The following is a 24,420-nucleotide window of genomic DNA, read 5'->3' on the forward strand; positions in this document are numbered from 1 at the left end:
TAATATTTTTTCCATTGTGACTATCTTCCTTGATTTGAAGATGATACACATGCACTATGATTTTTGATAAGTACTTGAGTTTTAAACATGACTAGATTTTGTGGTTCTTCTAATGAGAACTATTTGAAGAAGTCTAAGTCAACAACAAGGGAAAAGTTCAAGGTAAGGAAAACTTCTTCCAAGAGACTTTGGGAAAAGCCTACTAGATATTTCAATGCAAAGAATTTAGGATTTTTTGAGGACACAGCTAATAACTTCCATTTGTATGGTGAGGGAGACTTCTTTGTTCAGAAACATTAACCATCTATAAGAGTGTCTAGAGGGAAAAGATCAAGGTAAGGAAAACTCCTTCCAAGAGACTTTGGGAAAAGCCTACTAGATATTTCAATGCAAAGAATTTAGGATTTTTGGAGTACACAGCTAATAACTTCCATTTGTATGGTGAGGGAGACTTCTTTGTTCAGAAACATTGACCATCTATAAGAGAGTAGACACTGCTTGATTATAAAGGTAAGACCCTCTCAATGGCCACCTTTAAGATAGATAAGTTCAATGGCCAAGGTTTTCACACTTGGCAAATGAAAATCAAATTTGTGCTTTTATGAAAGAGAATTTGTGGGACTTGGTCAAAAGCCAGGGAATCAATCATCACAAGAAGGTTAATCCACCACAACCAAAGGTAAAAGGAAGGCAAGTGACTCTTCTTCAACTACACCTGCAGATGCTAAAAGGCTAGAGAAGGCTTATTCACTCATTGCTTTAGGATTGGGAGATGATTTGGTGCATCATATTTTAGATTTGGAATCCCCTTCTAAGGCTTGGCATAGGTTAGATGTGTTATCTAGTGCTAGCTCTTATACTTCTAAGTTGAATTTGAAAATTAAGTTCTTTGACCTTAAGATGGATGGAGACATTGTTGTAGCTCATGTTAATACTTTGAGGAGTTTTATGACACAATTGGCCTCAAATCAACTCTCCAGTTACTGAAGATGATGCTATGGATGTGCTCTTGAAGAGTATGCCTCAAGACTATGATTATGTTGTGACTACCTTGAAGAATCTTCCCCAACCCACACTAGAGGACATCATAAGTGCTCTAAAAGAAGAAGAGAGAACAAAGACTTCAAGAAAGTATGAAGAGCACACACACAAGCACTTGTAGTGAAGTATCCATCACAGATCAAGTACAAGGCATGCAAGCATTGTGGATTTAAGACCAATCATCTTGAAAAAGATTGCTACAAGATCAATCCTTGCACTTGTTGTGGCAAGAACAATCACTCAAAAAAGTTTTGCAATGAGAAGAAAAAAGCATGGCAAATTTGGTTGAAGACAGAACTCCATCAACAGATGAAGTCACAAACTTTGTGATAGAGAAAATAAAGACTTTATCTTTTGAAGCTTTTTATCATCACTTGGTCAATTTTGAGGTTCTCTGCTTGGAGTACTACTCCAAAAAGAATGTTGTGTGTTTTGTCTTTTTTGTAAGTCACCTCTGGTCACCATATGATGGTGTAGGACATGTGATATGTGTTTGCCTCCATGATACCTCTCGCAGACAATGGCTTTGCACCTAGATGAATCCTTGACATAGAAAGAGGCAAACCCTTGGGGGGGCATATGTTGGGATTGTGTGATCAAGGGCTTGCTCTATGATCATGTGTGTGTGTGTTTTTTTGTGTGTTTAGATTAAAAAGTCCCATCAATAATTGAGCCATACAATTAATTCCATCAATTAGATAAACAGTTAAAAAAGAGAAACATATAAGGAAAAAATGTTTGAGACATCTAAGTTGAAAAATGCAACTAGAGTTTGCAAACATTTTGATCAAAATTAAGAATTTTTAATAATATTGAGTTTGACAAACATAATATTGAAAAAAGATGTCTAATCCTCAGGCAATCCAAGTTCTAAGGTCAGGGTCCACTGACTTGTCACCATCCAACAAACTAGGTGTTAGAACATCATAGTTACGTTTGGGTAGACAAGTTATGCCTATTTTCCCCGGCTTGTTATTGCTTTACCTAGGAATATAGACAACCATATGGATTCTTAGATAATTAAAAAACAATTTAGCCACAAGTGAAGTTTAAGTCACAAGTGGAGTAAGGAGCGAATTAGTGCATGGGTTAAGAAGGGATTAGAGGAGGTATGGGACGATTAGTGGGCTTGGTATGTGGGGTGGTTAAAAAGAAAATGTAAAGGAAAGATTCCACGGGGGTACCTAAAAGAATAATTCATAGTTAGGAAAGTATTCGTGTGTGTGTGTGTGTGTGTGTGTGTGTGTGTGTGTGTGTAAAGAAATAAGTGTTTGTGTGTGTGAGATACATTTATTAAAATCAAAAATTATTTTGTGTGTGTGTGTGTGTCCCATTCCCAACCCAGAGGGTAAGACCACATGGTGGGGAGTAAGCCTACCATGTGGAACTTACTCCGCACCTACATATAATAAGTGAATAAAAGTGGATCTGTATGATAAGTGTCAAAATGAAAAAATAATGCCAATAGTAAATGCATAAACCACTTTTGTAAAATAGATATAAAAGTTAGTAGAAAAAAAGGTGGATCACAACATGACTAGGGATTATCCATGCTAAAGAATTATCCAATGGATGTGAATTAATTGTATGGCACTAGCCTGACCAAAGGCTAGTTGGAAAATCAAAGTGTGTGTTTAGATTAAAAAGTCCCATCAATAATTGTGCCATACAATTAATTCCATCAATTGGATAAAAAGTTAAAAAAGAGAAACATATAAGGAAAAAATGTTTGAGACATCTAAGTTGAAAAATGCAACTAGAGTTTGCAAAAATTTCGATCAAAATTAAGAGTTTTTAATAGTATTGAGTTTGACAAACATAATATTGAAAAAATATGTCTAATCCTCAAGCAGTCTAGGTTCCGAGGTCGGGGTCCACTTACCTGCCACCACCATCCAAACAAACTAGGTGTTAGAACATCATAGTTACGTTTGGGTAGACAGGTAATGCCTATTTTCCCCGGCTTGTTATCGCTTTACCTAGGAATACAGACAACCATATAGATTCTTAGATAATTAAAAAAACAATTTAGCCACAAGTGAAGTTTAAGTCACAAGTGGAGTTACAAGGAGCGAGTGAGTGCATGGGTTAAGAAGGAATTAGAGGAGGTATGTGACGATTAGTGGGCTTGGTATGTGGGGTGGTTAAAATTAAAATGTAAAGGAAAGATTTCACGGGGGTACATAAAAGAATAATTCATAGCTAGGAAAGTATTCATGTGTGTGTGTGTGTGTGTTTGTGTGTAAAGAATTAAGTGTCTGTGTGTGTGAGATACATTTACTAATCAAATCTATTTTGTGTGTGTGTGTGTGTGTGTGTGTGTGTGTGTTCATGTGTGAAGGATTAAGTGTCTGTGTGTGTGAGATACGTTTACTAATCAAATTTTGTGTGTGTGCGTGCGTGCGTGCGTGTGTGTGTGTGTGTGTGTGTGTGTGTGTGTGTGTGTGTGTGTGTGTGTGTGCATGTGTGTGTGTGTGTAGCACACTAAGTTCTATGATGTGTCAAAACCATGACATAAGTCATGATGTAATGCAAAGAAGGGATGGTGATAGATCCAAGGAAAGTGGTAGCCATCCAGGAAGCAATAGCACTATGCAATGCAAAGAAAGTTATGTGGCTTATTGAACAGACCAAATAGCACAATATATTTTTTAGTTATCTTTTCTATGTTTGTCAGCCATTGCCAAGAAAGTAAAATGAGCAATTTGTTTGGAAGGAGGATTAGGAAAAGGCATTTGAGCTGCTAAATAAAATGTTGATTGTAGCACCAATTTTGGTTCTACTAGACTGAGGTTTTGAATTTCACGTGTTCATGGATGCATTCAACATTGTGATTGGGGCATTCCTAAAGTAGACACACAAGTCCAATTGGTTCCAAGAAATTTATTATGTAAGCCAAACATTTTCATTGAGAGAACATAATTACACAGTCACATAAAGAGAAGGTTTGGGCATGGTTTATGCATTGCATAAATTCCAACATTATGTTCTAGCAATCAAAAGGTATTCCATGTGGACCATCAATTATGTTTGGCATTGGACTTAATAGCACCTATCCCACTAACGAGGGAGGTCATGTAAATACGGATAGGTGGTACTGACCATAACCTACCCGATGGAATGTATTTAAGGGAGTGAATGAGAAAAAGATAGGTTCATCCTTATTGCTATTGCAAGTAGTGGTTTTGAGGTGCTCACCATAGAATCAATTGTACAACCATTGTGCAAAAGACTTTCTTAATACAAGGAATATTTCTATATTTCACTATCTTGAGATCTTCCCTTTCTAATTGTTTGAGCAACTATAGTTTACTTGCTATCCATTTGGATATTCATCTATTTGTTGCAACCATTGTAGCACATGTGCTCCCATTGAGTGCGCACTACATTCGGTAATCTGGGAATGGCAATCTACCTTGCACAAATGCAAATCACAAAAGCACATCGAAAGTAAATGAATCAATGAGTTGACCATAACAATGTCAGCCCTCCCCTGGGCTACGATAGCATCCCAATTGATAACATGGAAACTTTGCCCTCCATTCCCTCTATCCCACAGAAAATTCTAGAATTCTTTCTCCCAACATGCAACTTTTAAAGAACATAGCCCTAATTGTTCCTAGGTACTTTTTATTAATTAGTTAAACAACTTATTTGGCTTGTCGCATTAACCCAAGCTTAAAGCCCCACATTAACTCAAATAAACCATTAATTAAGCTTAAACACCCACATTAACTAAAAAATAAACAATTGGGAATCTAGATAATGATGGAATCGAGAATCGAGATAGTGATGGAATTGAGAGAGTGACAAATTTCCAAACACATTTTGTAGCTTTATGCCACCGCTAAAATCTTTACATGCAGATTTCTAAAAAGGGCTTCCCAACTTATCAATTTCAAGCTTCACATAGATTTCAGGCAATATGTATGCCATTCCTAGCTCTAGTTATCAGAGGAAGAAAGCTAGGTAAACGAGGGGAGGTGCTGCTCAAGGATTTGGCTTGCATCAACAGCGGAGGATGGCTCCTCTCCAGGCCAGTGCATTTGCATGGAAGCCATAGTCTTAGATGTTGGCACTCCAAGCTGATGGATTTGCATGGAAGCCATAGTCTCAGATCCATTGCCACGCAGTGGACTCTCATTTGCTAGTAGAAAATTGTCATATGGGACATCGATAGGAACACCTAGCACATCAGTTGCATATGCATTCCATGTAGATGGTGAAATATCTCGGCACAACATCCACAACGCCTTTGATGTGCTGGTCTGTGGTGGGTACATTGATGGTGACCCGCAGCAGAAGAAGATTGCACTAACATCACTTGGCATTAGAGCATTCGGTAAAACCATAGACTTCCAAAGGCTTTGAGCTCTACTAGCGTCCATTCCTCTCCCCTCGTGGGAATTACCAAGGGTAGATGGATAGCACTATCACAAATGTAGCATCTTCAATAAACATTTGCTCAAAGACATACCTAATCTACAAGCTTGCTTGAAGTTCTAGTACATAAAACAATGGTAAAAATTATTTGCGTTGTTCAGACAAATGCGGTTCTTTATTTCATCTGCCCTTTACCTCACACATAGCTCTCTCCCAGCTTCCAAATCTGCCATACTCACATTCTTACAAACACTCTTGAAATGAGGCTGCCCATAATCTTTTAAGCAATATCCTAACATTCCTGTATGCATGTTGCATTGCTTGAGAGTGTGACACATGATCAACCAACCCTTTGGCCTATTCATATCTCAACCAAGATATTTCTATGTCAACCTATTCATAGTCAAAATGCTTCGACTGCAAATTCAGATTACCATTTGTAGGTGCAGGTGAGACAATGCACCCCCCCTTTCGACTACACATAATCCAGACGTGCAAACCTCCTCCAAAAACCTATCTATATTGCTAAGTAAATGCACATCCATATCAACGCCTCCAATACCCACCGTCACACTCAACTCAAAGACTTTAGGTTCTCCACTTTTCTTACCAGTCGACTCTGCACACCTTCGAGCCCTACTCTTGGTCCTACAAACAGTGGATTGGACTTAGATACAAATCTCAATAAAAACCAGCGAGAATTCCACTCAAGCACTTAGGCCTCCATTGGAACCCCATCGTGCACAACCACCTGTAATTCCAACCTCCTCAGTATTCACTCTTTGTCACCATCCTCATCGTCCTCCTTCGCTTCCACTACAATGCAACCCCTAGCTAGAGTCTCGCCTTTATCCTCACAAACTGTGAGCTCCATCTCCGCAACAGCAGCTTTATTGAGTTCGAGTGGATCGTGGTCGACGAGCACATCGTGGAACAAAGCAAACAGTCATGATTGCATGAAAAATCATGTCTCAAAACGCGTGTTAACACTACCCATGGACTAGGGTGCACCTCCCCCCCCCCACCCCAAAGTGAACTAATTAATTAATACTCGTTTTTTGTCGAATGGGGGGTTCTATTGATGAGAGAAAAGCTAGATATGCTAACAAATCATGTTTGACAATGATATACTCGCATTCCACCCAAGGATACACAATCTCCACAGAGCCAAGTTCTCCACAATTTTGGACAGCATCCAAAAAAATCTTTGTTCCAAGGACTTTGCCACCCCTAGGAACGCCTCCATAGGCAAGTAAGATCCAACCACAGCTGGGTTCTTTCATCCCACCCTACACCCAAAAGGCAAAGGGCCTCTCCTCATTGCATACTAAACCAGAGACTTTGCTAAATCAATTAACCATCATCAGCATATGATCCAACTTTCTCTTTGGAACAAGCATCTAAGAAATAGAAAAAGTCATCCACAAATAACCAGAGAGCACACAAGACTTGATAATTCACCAAAAGAACTTATGTTAAAAGTGTAAACAACAAAGGCAGTAGTGGGCATCCTTTCCTCATCATACGAGAACTAAATGAAAATTAAAGTCGTCTTGCGAGACCCAAAGGTGTGCATGGTTCCAATGGTTATATAGCTTCCCTTAATTCCTCCTTCGAAAGAGGAGCCTCGAATTGAGCTCGAAAACTCTAGTTGGTCCAGAGACCACCATCTCATCCACCTTTGATTTTCAATCAAGGTTTGATTTCCAATCAAGGACATTCTCAAGCAATAGCAAAGCAATCAACAACAGGGAGATAATATTTTATTTATGTAACTCCTTCATCCATCACCCCATCATGTAATTCCTTCATCTGTTAGTGGCTAGGGTCGGTGGAGGACAAATTTGGACCATCTGATCTACTGATCTTCATATGATATAATAACTGTAGATCAATTGTCCTTCCTTAATCAATGGCTCACGAGAAGCGCCAATTTCCATCCCTCATATCAACTTGGACATCCCAATGGTCCACCAAACACATAGCCATTGCCTCCAAACCAATGCAATCGATGCCCTCAACGCATGCGTTTTCACAGTCTTAGAGATCAAAACTCCACATATCCCTGCCCCCTCGTCCTGTTGCAAAACAAAAGCCGCCACGTGTTGTTACCTCCTCCCCAAGCCGTTGAAAGTTGGCAATCATATTTGATCACCAATTCTGGTTGGAAACCGGGAGAACTGACTTTCAGCTTGACGGTTGCTTGCCAGTTTGCCTGGTTTCCTCTGCCGGTTGTTGAGCCGCCGGTTTCAGGAATCGACGACCGGAGCCGATTTCCTGCTCCTTCAACTGATAGTCAAGAGCAAGTTCTCCGTGCGTTTCTCCAATCCTTTTGTTTGAGCACATGAAAGAACGTGTGACATGCAAAAGTTTTATTTTCGGACATGGTATAAGAGCTCGCAGAGCAAAAAGAGACTCTTGAACAACCAGTGCCAACAGCGGCTTTGCATTGGACTCCCTGTCATTGCAATCCTTGTCATTGCCCCAAATGCAATGCAAATTCGGCAGGGAACAGGCACTTCGACCAGACATCCGTATACGATAACAATGGTGAGAATTCTGGATAGGATGCGCAAGCATGCATGCATAAGGCCACGGCAGGAATGGCGATTTGGGTCCGTCGGATTTTGAAAACCCAAATGGAAATTTTGAGGTGATCGAGCGATTTTCCCGGCGTGTCGCCCTGGCATTCTCAATTCGCCTAATTTTGATCTTGCGTCGTACCATCCTTGCGGTCTGGGTCCGTACTTGCGCTGCATTTCAATTAAATTGCAGACCAATCTCTGCGTGCTCGGTAGCCGGAGAAATAGTCGATGCCTCTAAGGTAACAAATTCCTCACACACATGGAGTCATATCACGGCGGGTCAGAAGCAAGGGGAACCCACCTTTGTTTCTTTTGGTCTTTTGGGACCAGGCTTGTTAGTCCCAGCGGCAATCCATTGACACCCACAGCCGAAATCCTCTACGAATTGTATCAAAAGGCACTCATCTGGGGAGGGCAGTGGTTTGGTACATGGTTTTGTACAGTGCATGAGGTTGGCCACCCTTTTCCCAGCTTCTCTGGAGAACAAGAGTCCATCGATAACCCCCCTTGGAGTAGATTCGCATTGATTTCAATTGCTGAGCAGTTGCGCTTCATTCGTGCTCCACTTCTGTCGAACAGATGCATGCAGTTATGCAATGGTCCTCGCGTTCGTGATTCGTTGCTCTACTTGCTGAATCTGTTCGTGTATAGGCAGTTCTCTTGAGTTGTAGAAATCTTGTCTTCTAGAAGGTAGCTTTCTTCTTTATTATGGGCCCACAGCTTAGGCTGCCCCTCTACTGTCAATATTTTGGTGCTGGCAGAGCTGAAAATTCAGTCCACAAGAGGTTACCTCACATGAAAGAGGTTAAGGAACATAAAGAGGAACATTTCAATGAGCTTCCACTCTTCAAGACAAACACGTTGATGCAAATGTATGTGAAACGTGGGAGCATGGTGGATGCTCGCACTGTGTTTGACCACATGCCAAAGCGTGATGTGGTGTCATGGAACATTATGATCTTGGGGTATGCCAAGCATGAAGAGGCTGCACAGGCTTTACAGTTTTATACACGGACTCACCAGGAAGGTGTCCAAGCAAGTGAGCGGACCTTTATTGGTGCATTGAAGGCTTGCAGTAGCCTGGCAGAACTGGAAATGGGGAAGCAAGGTGATGGGAATCGTGCAACAATAGGGTGCCTGGCAAAGGGTAGAGCCATCCACTCCCAAGTAGTAAAGAGCGGCTTTGAGTCAGATGTATTCCTGGGAAACTCCTTGGCAAACATGTATGCTAAATGTGGAAGCATGGAAGATGCACAACGTGTCTTTGACGAATTGCCTCATCGCAATGTGGTTACATGGACTACCATGGTTTCAGGGCATGTTGAGCAAGAAGAGAATGATTTGGCTTTGGAATTGTATGCCCGGATGCACCAGGAAGGTGTGCAACCTAATGATCGAACCTTTGTTGGTGTATTGAAGGCTTGCAGTAGCCTGGCATCAGCAATGGAAGAGCAGAAGCAAGTTAAAGGAGAATCAATGAAAATAGTGTATTTGGTGAAAGGTAGAGCCATCCACTCCCAAGTAGTACACCATGGCTTTGAGTCACACGTGTTTGTGAGAAATACATTAGTACACTTATATGTGAAATGTGGGAGTATGGGGGATGCACAGCATGTTTTTGATGAAATACCAGATCCCGATGTTATTAGGTGGACTACCATGATCCTTGGGTATGCTGACCAAGAAGATTGTGTGCTGGCTTTGGAAATGTATGAACGGATGCACCGGAAAGGTGTTGAACCAAATGATCGAACCTTTGTTGTTGCACTCAAGGCTTGCAGTAGCCTGACAGCACTAGAAGAGGGAAAGGAAGGTGACACAAAATTTGTTAAACTAGGATGCCTGACAAAAGTCAGAGCCATCCACTCCAAAGTAGTAAAAAGTGGCTTTGAGTTGGATGTATTCGTGGGAACCACTTTAGTGAATGTGTACATGAAATGTGGGAGCATGGAGGATGCACGGTGTGTCTTTGATCAGTTGCCTCATCCGAATGAAGTTACGTGGACTACCATGATCTTGGGTTATGCTGAGCAAGAAGAAAGTGAAGAGTCTTTTATACTTTATGCACAAATGCAAGAGCAAGGTCTGTTACCAAGTATGGCTACTTTTGTTGCCATCCTGAAAGCATGTGGCAACACTGCAGCTCTGGAAAGTGGAAAGGAACTCCATGTTCAAATTAGCAGGGTTGGGGCTGACTCTGCTGCAATTGTGGCAACTGGTCTTATTGACATGTATGCTAAATGTGGGAGCATGGTTGAGGCCAAACAGTTGTTTGATGCATTGGCCACAAGGGATGTTGTACAATGGAGTGCATTGATTGCCGGATATGCCCGACTAGGAGAGAGTGAACTGGTGTTTCATTTGTTTGAGAGAATGAGGCATGAAAGCATACAGCCAGATGGGGTCACGTTTCTTAATGTTCTCACTGTATGCAGTCACGGGGGCCTCGTGGACAAGGGCCAGAAGTTTTTTGAGGCTATGAGCAAACAATGTAGCATTACCCCTACGATTGAGCACTACACTTGCATGATTGATCTCCTTGCCCGTGCAGGCCAACTGAACAAGGCAGTGAGGATGGTAGAGAAGATGCCTGTCAAACCGAATGCTGTTGTGTGGCTGACTGTGTTGGGTGCCTGCTCGAAGTGGAAGAATGTGAAAGTTGGAAGGCATGCCTTCGAAAATGCTGTGAGATTAGATAAAAACCTTCGTGTAGCATATGTTTTGATGGCAAATATATATGCCGATGCTCACATGCAGGAGGACCATGATAAGATCCAAGTAATGATAAAGAATGGTCAAGCATGGAAGAAACGAGGACAAAGCTGGGGCTGATGTGTGGAGTGATCCATTGGGTTAGTACTTATGCCCAAAGCAAGTCTGTAATAAATAATAAAGGGGACATGCACTGCTTGGTCAAACCAAGCTGCTGGCTATTGCTTGTGCCGTAATTATATCCCAGAGGGCACACCCACTAGGTCTGCAGGTTCTTAATGGTTCCCACAAGTCCATTTCCCTTGTTTCAGAGACAGGGTGGTGAACCCTTGTTGGCAGAGGTAGAAGGACATTGACTGTTACAAGAATGGAAAATGCTGACAACCATGAGTTAGCAGCAGTGTCGGTACTGCAATAGAGTCCTCTGTGCTTTGGATGGATGTGTGCTGGGCCATTGCAAAGCATTTTGCAAGACGAACATTGCTGGTTCTTTGGTTATGGTGTAAGTTAGGGAGGTAGTTCTAAAGACTCATTTTACTGTTTCTGCTCCGATCTTAAGACTAGGAATGCTGCTTGATGCTTGAGAGAATATCTGCCAGCTTCAATACAGTAACAACTTATGAAGGACAAATGGGCTGTTTTGCAAAAAGTGATACTTTTCTCCTTCGGGCTGGAGCAATGAATCTCAAGAATAGCATAGAACACTGATAGATGGAGGAAGGATTGAACAGGATGCTCTATTGAAGGTCACTTGATTAAGTGGTTCGATACAAACCTTCCTCTATATGAGAATTGGGAGGCTTCTGCAGAACACTTTGGGAGTCTGTGATAGAGTGCTTTGCATTAGGAGTCAGGACACAGCGAGAAGCCCCAAGTGGGTGCCTTCCCCATGCAATGGTGTACAACAGTCTGTGCTTCAATGGATGTCATGGGCATCCACATTCGGTGACATGCTACCTACAAGCTGCAGTGCCATCAAACATTGCCAGGAAGCCTCAGAAGACAGGACAGGCCAAAAAATGGAGAGTTGACCTTTTTGTCAAAAAGGCAACGCATTGACTTTTTGGTCAACGTTGAATTTTGACCAACCTGGTCAACTGCTGGCGTTGACCAGCCAACCAGGTCGGTCAACCTGCCCTAAAAGCCTATATAAAGCCAGCCCCTTGGCCTCCATCTACTTGGGCCTTCAATGGCTCAGCCCAGCAGCAAGGACTCCAGCAACAGACCAGCAGGGCAGCCTAGATCTACAGGGATCATCACAGTGAGGATTCACCTCCTCTTCACAGTTCCATTTCCATTACACTTTTGTAGTGAGGGTTTCATCCCTTCATACAGTTGTATACAGCCCTTTGGGCATTCATACATTGAGTTATATATTCCCTCTTCAGAGGCCCGCTATATTCTCTCCCTCTGTTTCTCTCACTCACATCCATAGCATCACTTGTGAATTAAGTGCATTATTCTACCAGTTCAATTAGCATTGAGTAGGGGAGAGAGTGAGTCAGTCTATCTCCCGCTACATTCAGTTTTTTTCCCTGAGATAGGGAGGGTCTCAGGGACAGCCCCACTAGTTTATGGTCCAAACAAGATCCGGGAAGGACACCATGAGCACTAGTGAGCAGTCCAAGACAGGAGGGGAAGAAGGATCAGGTTCCCGAACCCCACCACCACAGAATCCTGCAGATATTTTCATGTCTGCAATGATAGCCATGTTGCAGACTATGATACACATGCAGCAACAGCCATCCAAGGCTCTCTTCAACCGCATGACCAATGCAGGAAGATCGCCAAGAGAGTGGGATAGGGCAGCTTGGGAGGCAGAAGAGGAACGCCATCGGGAGGCTCGTGAAGCCAAGGAACTAAGGGACCAGGAGGCTAGGGAGCTCAGGGAACATACCACTTGAGAAAAGAAGGAAGAACGAGACCGGCATCTCCTACTTTCTCTACTCCAACCAGGGAAGGGGGCGGGCGGGGGGGAGACTCCTACCTCCAATCACAATCAATCCTTCTTTTTTGGGGAAGCTCAACTTCACATGGTACGATGGTAAGCAAGAACATTTAGTGTTGACTTCGTGGCTCAATCAGTTTGAAAGTTGTTTTTCAGTGAGGCCTACAAATGACGATGAGCGTTGCATCCTAGCATCCATGCATCTTATATGTGGCTCAGGTGGCAGAAGGACCACTATGATGCAGGTGAGGAGGCACTACTTTATAGATGGACGGAATTCGTGAACGACATTCGATTCCAGTTCCTGCCACCTTAGTCCTTGGATAGACTTCAAAAATAGTTCTATGAGATGGGCCAGGGGGATACTGAGATTGCGAATCATTCCGCCAACAAGTTCACCCAATTTGTGAACTTGATTCATAGCTGGAGTCCTCTTCTTTGCATACCAATAGTCAGACACATCATGACCAAATTGGAGGAAAATCAGAAGCTGAGAAAATTTCTCCATGGGCTGCGTACAAACATCTAGTGGTATGTCAGAAGTTTTGGGCCACGGGATTATGAGTGTGCATAAGAGTTTGCTCAGAACTTTGAGCTCATCAAGGACCCAAGCAGGTCAACAGTAAGGAGTCCCAGATTCCACGTCAAGTGATGGTGGGAATAGGCAGCAGAAGAAGAGCTGGATGGTGAAGGACAGCAACAGATATGGCGAATATTTGGATGCAGGGACACGAGCACACTATGCCAAAGAGAACTGATGCTTCCATTGTCATGTGCCGGGCCATAACAAGGAAGATTGTCCGCTTTACCAGAACCTTCGAGCAGCAGGAGCCACGTCAAGTGGTTCACCTATAGCTTCAACTCCTACAGGGACAACCTCAATGGTCATCGAGGAGCTTGAAGATCAGAAGAAGGGGGAGCCTCGTCAGTTTCCCAATATATTTCAGTTCTATGGACAGATTGGTGGTTAGAAGGTCCAGATTCAGGTAGTTCAAAGGACATCATTTCCACCAAAGCAGCCAAGCAGGCTCAGTTGACTCTTACGCCAACAACGGAACCTATTGCCTTTAATGGTGCATTTCCAGGGCAACAGATAGAGAGCATCATGCAAGTAGCTTCAACCACTCTGAAGATCTCAGGGTGGGTAGACTGTCGACCACTCAAGGTCACACCTACCCAGGCAACGGACATCATCTTGGGGACATCATGGTGGCACCAGTTCGAAGTCCGACCAGATTATCAGAACCAAGGCTTGGATATCAAGATCGTAGGCCATGGGTCCAAGTTCATTTCTTGGCTTAGAGGTGTTCCTGCTCGACCTTTGATTTCAGTAATTCAGAGGGCTCGAGCCAGGACTCAGCAGGACCAAGATGTCTCTCTCATGACGAATCTTCCTCCATCCCTATCACCAATATGCACAGAGGCGAATCAAATTGAGCATCTTCCTGGATCATTACACCATAAGAATTATACTTACCACAAGTCAGCATAAGACTTTGGGATTCAGTTTCGTCAAATCAGGATTCATAAGCCAGGTATTCAGTTCCATCAAATCAGGATCCATTAGCCAGGTATACGAATGTTGCAGAAGTCCTTTCTACAGGTTATTTCCCACCCTTCAATATCCCAAGTGGCTCTCTCCATACACTAGTTCGAGTTTTAGTAGAAGGGGATGTCATGGGCATCCACAACCCACGGAATGCTACCTACAAGCTACAATGCCATCAAACATCGCCACAAAGACTCAAAAGACAGAATAGGTCAAAAAATAGAGTTGGCTTTTTGGTCAAACAAGTCAACGTGTTGAGCGTTGATTTTTTTGTCAAAGTTGACTTTTGATCAACTTGGTCAACTATCGGCATTGACTAGTCGACCAGGTCGGTCAACCTGCCCTAAAAGCCTATATAAGGCTAGCCCCTTGACCTTATTCTTCATCTATCAACTTGGGCCTTCAGTGGCTCAGCTCAGTAGCCAGGACTCTTGGCAGTAGACTAGCAAGGCACTTGGACCTACAGGGATCATCACAATGAGGACTCACCTCCTCTCCACAGTTTGTTCTCCATTAGAGTTTTGTAGTGAGGGTTTCATCCCTTCATACAATTATATTTAGCCCCTATGGGCATTCATACATTCAGTTATATATTTCCTCTTCCGAGGCCCGCTATATTCTCTCCCTCTGATTCTCTCACTCACATCCACAGCATCATCACTTGAGTAGTTAGCATTTAGTCAATCTATCTCCCACTATAGTAGAGCCTAGAAGTCCACGAGACTTCTCATAACTTGGCACTTGCCCAATTCTTGTTGGCTTCTTGCTAATCTTTCCACATGAGAACACACTTAATGAGAAGATGAGGTTCAAGCAAACACCTGCATTTAGTAGAGTACCTACTATTTCCTTTTCTCTAGTTGTTATTACATTGGGTTCGTCAAAGATGACAAATAGCAAGTCTGTAGGCCTGCAACAATTCCGTGTAGAAATGCTTCAATGGACAAGAGGGCTAATTGCTTCCTAGATCTTGGAAATGTTTGATGTCATTCTGCATGAGGGGTCCCCTGCTGAGTGGCCAAAAAAATGGATTAAGCCACCCCACAAGGAACGAGACAAAGTACCATGGGTAGTTACAAATCAAATATCGTTATTAGTTCAGTCATGCCCACTCTACTATTAGTTCAGTCAAGGCCAAGCTGATTGGCATAATCATAGCATTGAAAATTAGAAAATGGACCAAATATTAAAAAAACAAGCTAAGGGGCAAGCTATTGTCTGCTACACAAAGTATCATCATCAAACTGTCACTTAAAGTCTCCTAGTGGAAAGGAGCCAATTGTGGGGGTAAGCCTTGAGTGCTGATTTTGTTGACTTCAAGAAGGCATTTGATTTAATTCGAGATTGGACTTGGGAATGATGGAAGACACAATCACTTTGATGCCATTGCTAGAGTGTAGAAGCATGTAAAATGCCACGTCAGATGAAAGAAGGCATCGCAGAGGTAACTTTCTTGTGATATTTGTGTCCAGCAAGGCTATCGACTATGTATAGTCAAGTTGGAACAAATGGTAATGGCAACTACATAGTAAGGGGGGTTTTGAGTCCTTGATTAGGCGGACAACAATCATACTCCAAGTGTACATGGTTGGTGTGGTTCCCTTCTCGTGCTCTTAGGATGATGCATGGACAATGATGCAGTCATTGGCATATTTCTATAGCACATTAGGCTTACACTGAATGTGGACAAGAAAGAGGTCATACTAGCTAAGACCCACGACGAATGGACACTCTTCTACAAGGTGCCGGGTGGGAGATTGGATTATCTTCAAACAATCTTCCATGTCAAATCATGCAATTGTGAGGCTTTATGCATGAAATGATGGATAACATTCAATAAAAAGAGTAGAGGGCCTAGGAAAGATCTAACAACATGCACATTCTACATAAATCCAATGAGAACACAGTGCATGAACTTGAACATCCCTTACCATAGGAATGCAACTCCTTGTAACATTGACTGAAATGGTGATGTCATGTCCATGCTATCGAACTGTGACCATCTTGTCAAAAGAAGGCTGCATTGATACTATCACAGTTGCCCCAAAATGGCATCAACATTTGCCAGCAGACTTACCAAAAGGTCAAGGTGATCCAAATATCCATGTAAAGAAACTCTCAACTTGCTCTCGATTTGGACAAGTGAAGAAGTTGGCATATCACAAAAAGCTCGAGTAGCATTCCTCGTAAGATCTAGTATTGGTTTATGACCAACATTTCCTTAAGCCTTTAGTGGAAGAGCTAGATGATTTCCCTTCTCTTCTTCTACTATCTCCTTAACCTGTTCTTTCCCTTTTCAAACCCCTCTCAACTTAAAAGTGGATGAGATGGATGAATTCCCTTCTCTTATTCAGCCATCTCCTTAACTTGTGCTTTCCCTTTTTAAGTCTCTTCTCTAGTTAGTCCTTGTCCCTTAATCTTCTATAAAAAAAAAACAATCTAAAATGTTGAGTCCTCCATCACATCTTAAGGGCTTGAATTGCTTTGCTACACTATTTTGTTACCTCCTAAACAAATCTCAACCTTTTGTTGAAACTTGTAACTCAACCATCAAACTCTTGTTCATTTCCCATAGCCATGTCTGTCCTTATGACACTCACTCACAGGCTTTTAAGGCAAAATCCCCATGTAGCCTACTGCGATCTTCTCACACTCATGTAGGTGGTCAACAATTGCACCTTCACTTGGGTATATCTCTTACAACTTTCTATACCAACAAGATGCAGTCACCCCAAGATCCTCCAAAAATCTTCATTGCTTAACTTGGCTTCTTGCCACGTGTCTACCACATGTGCATTAACTTGTTTATCCCTCTTGGGTGTCCACGTTAGTCCTAGTCACCTAGGCATATGACTAACAAAGAAACCTCTAAAAAATATGCACGGAGGTCCATCAAAACCAATCAACAAGGACCTTGACAAACAAATCCTTGACCATAATTGTTTCAATAAACTATAACCACCCCTTTTATATTTATACATTACAATGGTCTAAGAGTTTTTTGTCACTGATCTGTTTGAGGTCCTAACATTCCTTCCCTCTTCAGGGCATCAATGAATCAAGGAATTCTCTTCGTATCTAGTAAATGGATTTCCATATAGCCTCCAAAAGAGGGATTCCATGCTAAGCAACCAGCGCTATAGGTCTCTTCTAGTTGCAAAGAGTCATTTCTCCTCGATCTACGATTCTGTTGGCTTGCTAGACTAAAGTCATTTCTCCTTAGTCTAGGATTCTGCTGTTTACTATACTAGATTCACCTTGCAACCCTATGGTAATTCTTATCGGTAGGCAACCTTGTCCATTCTCTTTAGAATTAACCACAACCCACAATATCGGATTTATAGTTTAATGCGTTGTCTTGTAGCTGACTTAGTGTGTGAAGAAATCTTCAGAGATAGTTTCTCTCCTTGATTAATTTCTCTACATCTAGATTACATAATCTACATCAAAAGGTACTTTTGGTGGAACTTCCATTGTAGCTAGATCAGTTGGCTGTAATCCATCTTTCAACTCAAAAGGACTCATGTTTGTGGTGGATGTATGCTTCCTATCATTACAAGAACTTTGCCTTCATTACACATATGTTCTCAACATTTCTTCAAGAGTTTGGTTGACTCCTTTTGTTCAACCATCCATTCTAGGATGGTCCCCATGACTCATTTCTAAGTGCATCACATGTAGTAGCCCAAAAATGATTGGTGAACCTTGTGTCTTTGCTTAATCTATAGATTTTGGTAAACCATGCAGACAATATGTCATTTACTACTCTATCATCAAAATGAAGTGAGCCATTTAGGTAATATGGTCAACCACTACAAGGATAGAATCATAACCCCCTTGTATTTGGGTGGATTGAAAATAAAATCCATGGAAATGCTCTCCCATTTACCTTGTGGTATTTTCAACAAATGTATAAGTTCATGTGGCTTCAGTCATTTTACTTTACTCACATGACATGAGAAACATCGTCTAACATACTCATGAATATTCTTTTTTCATATTGGCCAAAAAAATCCCATTTTGTAAGCTCACATGTCTTGACAGTATCTGAATTTTCCACACAAGGGCATGGCACTAGTGGATGACATTTGGCCAAAGATCATTCCGATTAGGTACTCCTACCTTGCCATTTTGCTTAAGCATACCATCCTCTAGGGTATATATTGCATATGTATGGCCTTTTGTAGATGCCATGTAATCTATAACGCTAGATTTAATCAAAGTAGCACTCATCCACTTTCCTAGGTTTCCCTGTCACATTAGAGTGCTTTTTAATATTATGTATACTTAGAACTTTTTCTCGTGCTTTGGATTCTTTTTTCAAACCACCCATGTCCACTTGATATTAACCTAGTAGACCCAAAAATAGGTGTTTTTCCAACACTACATATATTCACCTTCACACAAATGTGGCCTAAGAAACAAAATAGATGTGTGGGTGGGGAAGTGAATTAGAGGGGAATGAAAAATATTTTCTAGTAAAGTTTTTTACACATTTGACACCAAATGAAAGTCCTGATCGAGAAAAGAGGAAGGTGTGCCCCCAATGTGGCACATGTCCTATGTGGGAGCACAAGGCTTATGCCTTATGTGGGAACATAGGGCTTGAAACTTACGTGCCCACATAAGGAATGAGACTTATGTGCCCACATTGTGGTCATCATATAAGGCACATAGGGCTTAAGCCTTATACGGGCACATAATGCATAGGCACGTGTGTGTGTGCGCGCGTGCACACACACACACACACACACACACACACATACTGTTATGGATAAATTTGACCAAAGTAAAAAGGCATAAATATGAGTGTGTGCTTGTATGTGTGGCAATAGTATAATAAAATATGGAGTGCATAGGGCCCAAGGTTGAGGTGGCAGGGCATGACCATGTGCCACCCTTCCACGTAAGAGGACCCATAAGGTGTGTTGTACATAATCCATGGTAGTAATATTATAAAATGTTAAGGTGGCATGGCTCCTCCATGTGCCACCCCTCCACCTAGGCAGTCCCATGCCTGCATTTAGTGAGATATGGCCCAAAGTCCATGGGAGAAGTAATATAAAATAGGTGGAGTTGGATATTATATTGGGTTATTCCCTCCATATAGGATAGGCCCATGTGGGGGAGGTATAGAAGGTCCAAGAGTGCAAGTTAAATAATGGAGAAAGTAGGATGAGGTAGCAAGATTCCTTGTCTCAACCCTCCACTAGTCCTCCTAGATGTTTGAACGTAATATAAAATTGGAAAGGGACCAAGGGAGTATCATAGACTTGGGATATGGGAGTTGATATATGTGGAAAAATGTGGCCAAGCATTATCGCACACAATTGAGAGTGCGTAGCCACCTAGCCCACATGGGAGACTCTTCCACACACACCGTGCATGTGGGAGGATGCATTTATTGGGAGAGACACTCTCTCTTGGCTATAAAAGGAGGGGGCTATTCCTTAATGGGACACGCTCATTCTTGTAAAGCCACCTAGCTAGTACTTTGATATTTCCCCTCATCCTTACTTTCAAATAAAGCATGACCCTCTTCCCTTGATGTCTCCATCTCTACATTCCTCCTCCACCCATGTACATACTCCTCTTTCCCCTCTCCCTCTCCCCTTGTGCCATAGTCTCCCTCTTCTTTCCCTCCCCTCTTAATCCCTTTTCCCCACCCATGTTAACGCTCCTCCCCTCATGTTCCCTATTCCTCTATGGCCCTCGAGCATCGCCATACCTATCCTCTAGCCTCTTGTCTTGATTTCTTTTCCAACTAATAGAAATGGTGTGGCTACTGGGATCGAAATCTCCACGGCTAGTGGTGTAAAATATGTTACTCCTATGACTGGGTGCGGCTCTGCGGCCTCTTCCATGCGCAGTTCTCTACTTTTGCACCTCCAAACTATGTGCCTTCCCTGTCTCTACGACTGCAAAACCTCCTTGCTTCTGTGCTTCTAGTCTGCCTGCTTTCTGCTCGGTTCCTACGTGTATTCTGGCTGGCAAATCTTCTGCTCATACCGGTCGCATCTATAGAACTGTAACATCCGTGCTCCCTCTGAGTTCCTACGCGTGCATTCACGCGTCTACTGTGTACACCTGCATGCATCACGAACAGATCGCGATGGTTTTTTGGGCTCCTACATCTTCTGGTCGTGGACAATTTTTTTGGGCTTTTACAAAACTATAACAGATCCCGCGCCTCCCCTCTCTTCTCTTCTTCTTCTTCTCTTTCTCTTTCTCTTCTCCTCCTCTCCTCTCTTTTTATTAAAGAGTGGGATTTGAACCCAAGACCTCCCCCTTCACAAAAGGGACACTTATCATTGGGCCAGTAGATAAGAAGTGATGAAAATGTACTGATATTGCTTATATATTGAAATCCCATGAACTGTGACTCTCTAACCGTGGGGAGTTTTCACATGCTGTAAAAAGCAAAAGTACTTCACTTCATGTGCTCTACTCATATCTCCTACTAGATCACAGATTTTGAACTTTTTCAAGTTCACTTCACGGACGCACGCCACATGAGGAGGGTGGATATTTATGTCACTTCTCGACGAGTTTAAGGATTTGGTGCCTAGGCCTCTGCGCCTTACGGCTACCAATGTTGAGATATCGAGCTCCACTCGCGATATGCTAGGGTGACTGTTGTGCATTTATGTCACCGACTTGTTAGCTGGAGATGCGGTTGGTACACTGCCCACGAATAATAGCTGGATGACAGTTATCCTTATCTACTCTAGTTTGTGGCTCAGTTAGTAAGCCACCTTAGTTAGTTGAGTTTGGTTTGAGACCCACATATAGGGTTCTTCTATTTTCTTTGTACTAGAGTTCTTTTGGCTTTCACAACTAAGAAGAGGAAAACTATTTTCAGCCTCCACCTTTTGTGTGTATTCCCCCATTGTGCATGTGAGAAAGCCGCAAGTGAGACTCCTTCCCTCTCTCCCACTATCTTCACATGGTATCAGAGCCTTGTTCGTGGTAAGGAGCTCAAGAAAGCAAGCCAAGTTCGTGGTGTCTTGGTAAGAGGACCAGTGTTGCTTTCCTATTTCGAGTTTGGGAGCAAATCTCTACAGGTAGCATAGCCAGAAGTGCAAGAGTGCACTGTCTCAGATTGAGACGCCCTTTGCGGTGTGGCGAGAGCGCACTATATTTCTCTGATTCGAGGCCATTTCGGGGCCCGTTTTGAAGGCGGAAGTTCTTCGCAGGCACTCAGAAAAAGGCCCTGTTTTGGGTGTGCGACCACTGCGCGACTAGTCGGTGAAAAGTTGCCGCAGAAATTGCATCGTATGCCTGTGTGCAGAGATATTGTGAGTTGCAGATTCATGCTTGTTGCCTGTTGATGCAAAATCGTCACTAGGAAGTGACTGTGTCATGAAATACCACTTTCGTCAGTTTTGCAGATCTGCCCGTGTGAGGCAAAAACTGTGTTCTTTGCAGTGACATAATATTTTGCAGTGTTCTGTAATGGCATCTGATTCTCTTTCACAGATTGTCATTGAAAAGCTTGACAAGAACAACTTCCAGGCATGGAAGTTTAGAATGATGAATTTTTTGATGGGAAAAGGCTATTGGGAGTTCATTACAAGAAATGAAGAAGAACCTGTTCCTCCTAATGTTCCCAGCCAACAAGAAATGCAGTCATTTAAAGGATGGCATGAGAGAGCCAGGAAAGTTATGTACTGGCTGTCTATCAGTATTTCGGACTCCATGATTGTGCATATTCAGGATGCAAGTACGCCAAAGGAGGCATGGGATACTTTGGCAAAAATGTACAGCACAAATACGCAAGCCAGGAAAATGCAACTCAAACAGGTGTTGCACAATGTGCAGAGAGAAAATTTGAGCATAAATGACTACTGCATGAAAGTGAAGAAAATTGCAGATGCACTTGCTTCCATTGGGTTGCCAGTGGAAGATGATGATCTAGTTTCTGTGACCTTGAATGGTCTAGGAAAGGATTATGCGCAGTTTCGGACATCCATTGCCGTCCGTGAAAAATTTCCAGATTTTGAAGAGTTGTTTGCTCTTCTAATTTCTGAAGAGCAGAGAAATGGGGGTGCATCTTCTTCAGTAGGAACTTCAAAAGAAACTGTCTTCTACTCAAATGCTGGCAGAGGTAGAGGCAGAGGTAGAGGAGGCCGATCTGCAGGCCATGGTAGAAATCAGAATATGCAGCAAACTCAAGAAAACCAGTCCTATGCAGGAGGACGTGGTAATTCTAGAGGCAGGGGGAGCCAAAGAGGCCGTGGTGGATGGCAGAGAGGCCAAAATGCAAACAGCAATATTGAATGCTACTATTGTGGTAAAATGGGTCATATGGCTAAGGACTGCTACAAAAAGCAGAATGACATTATGAATGGAAAATTGCAACAAGGCAATTATGCGTCTTCTAGTAGGCAGGGTGATGACAGAAATGAGCATCTATTTATGGTGCAGCATATGACCAATTCTGTGACAAGTACAGAAGAACGAAATGATGTGTGGTATGTTGACTCAAGTGCGTCAAACCACATGACAGGTCATGCAGAATGGATGCAAGATGCAAGGAAAATGGAAAAGCCAGGATTTGTGGAGACTGGTGATGATACTGCACATCCTATTGTGCAGATTGGTAAAATTCCTTTGTCTATGCAGGATGGGAAAAAGAAATACCTATCCGATGTATTTCATGTCCCAAACATCACCAAGAACCTGGTTTCTGTTTGTCAAATGGTTGAGCAGGGCTTGCAGGTTAGATTTAATCCTCATGGATGCTTTGTTGAGGATATGAAAAATAACGGTCGCTTGATAGCAAAAGGAAAGAAGAAGGGCAGGATGTTTACGTTGGATGCGGACATGCCTGAATTGAGTGCAGCAATGTTTGCACATGGGACCGGTGTAGTTGCAGATATTGATATCTGGCATAAACGCATTGGTCATGTTAATATACAGCGACTTAAATCAATGCAAGCCCAAAATATTGTTGCAGGATTGCCTAAATTCAAGGTTGTAGAAATGCACAAGGTTTGTGAAGCCTGTCAATTTGGGAAACAGGCAAGGAAACCTTTTCCTAGGCATGTTCAAGAGAGTAAAAAGCCATTGGAATTAATCCACTCTGATGTGTGGACTACTAAAGCTGCATCTATTGGAGGCTGTCACTATTTTGTCACATTTATTGATGACTTCAGTAGAAAACTTTGGGTGTATTTTATGAAAAAGAAAAGTGAAGTGTTTGGGCACTTCAAAGCTTTCAAAGCTATGGTTGAAAAAGAAACAGGCTTGCAAATAAAATGCCTAAGGTCAGATGGAGGGGGAGAGTACCTCTCAAATGAGTTTGCAAGGTTCTTGCAGGAGCATGGCATAAAGCAACAATATTCATGCAGTCATACCCCACAGCAAAATGGAATTGCAGAAAGGAAAAATAGGCATATTGGAGAGGTATCTCGGGCTATGCTAAATGAAAAAGATCTACCAGATTATTATTGGGCTAAAGCAGTTGCTACAGCACTTTATATAATGAACAGGACTCCCACTACAGCAATACATGGCATGACGCTAGAGGAGATGTATGCTGGTAGGAAACCAGATATTTCTCATTTGAAAATTTTTGGTTGCATTACCTATGTCCATGTGCCAGATGAGTTGAGGTCCAAGTTGGATCCAAAAGCTGAGAAGTGCATCTTTATTGGTTATTCTCTGCAGCAGAAAGGGTATAGATGCTATAACCCTTCTACACGTAAGTTCACAGTGAGCAGAGATGTTGTTTTTTATGAGATGAGTAGCTGGTATAAACCAGTAAATGTGATGATTGATGTAGATGCACAAAATGGTAATGCTGCACAGAATTTACAGCAGCAAGCACAAAATATCAGTGGACCTGGAGTGTCCTCTAGCAGTGGTTCACATACTTCGCCATGGATAGGCAGATTGAGATCAGGAGAATCTCCTCAAAGCAATGCAGAGAGTGGTACACAGGTATCACGAAAAGGAAAAGAGAAGGTAGATCGGCCCATGTTTGATGTGAATGCAGGTCACTCTTGTATGGATGGTGAATCCAGTGGCTCAGAACAGAGCATTGATGATGAGTTGGGTATTCCTTCTGTTGTTACACCTGGAGTAAGGAAGACCAGGGATGTTTTGAGAGCACCTGGAAGTGAGCCTATTTTGCGCAGGTCTACCAGGGTTAGGTATGGATAGGCTGAAATATGATGGATTTACAGCCATTCACTATG

The 24,420-nt window shown here is 42.4% G+C and overlaps 1 protein-coding gene across 1 annotated transcript in view; it reads left to right on the forward strand.

The window, feature by feature from the left end:
- The first annotated feature begins 8,025 nt into the window (after positions 1-8,025).
- Positions 8,026-24,420, forward strand: part of LOC147888510 (uncharacterized) — a 44,915-nt gene continuing 28,520 nt past the window's right edge. Inside the window, exons 1-2 of the mRNA XM_087392173.1 lie at positions 8,026-10,836; positions 13,629-14,041. Coding sequence (XP_087248299.1) covers positions 8,718-10,836; positions 13,629-14,041 — 2,532 coding nt within the window. The 5' untranslated portion in view covers positions 8,026-8,717. The remainder of the gene's footprint in view (positions 10,837-13,628; positions 14,042-24,420) is intronic.

The sequence above is a fragment of the Dipteris shenzhenensis genome, chromosome 21 (assembly GCF_047967505.1).
Source record: "Dipteris shenzhenensis isolate YYH24624 ecotype China chromosome 21, Dip_SZ_1.0, whole genome shotgun sequence".
Classification (NCBI taxonomy): Eukaryota; Viridiplantae; Streptophyta; class Polypodiopsida; order Gleicheniales; family Dipteridaceae; genus Dipteris; species Dipteris shenzhenensis.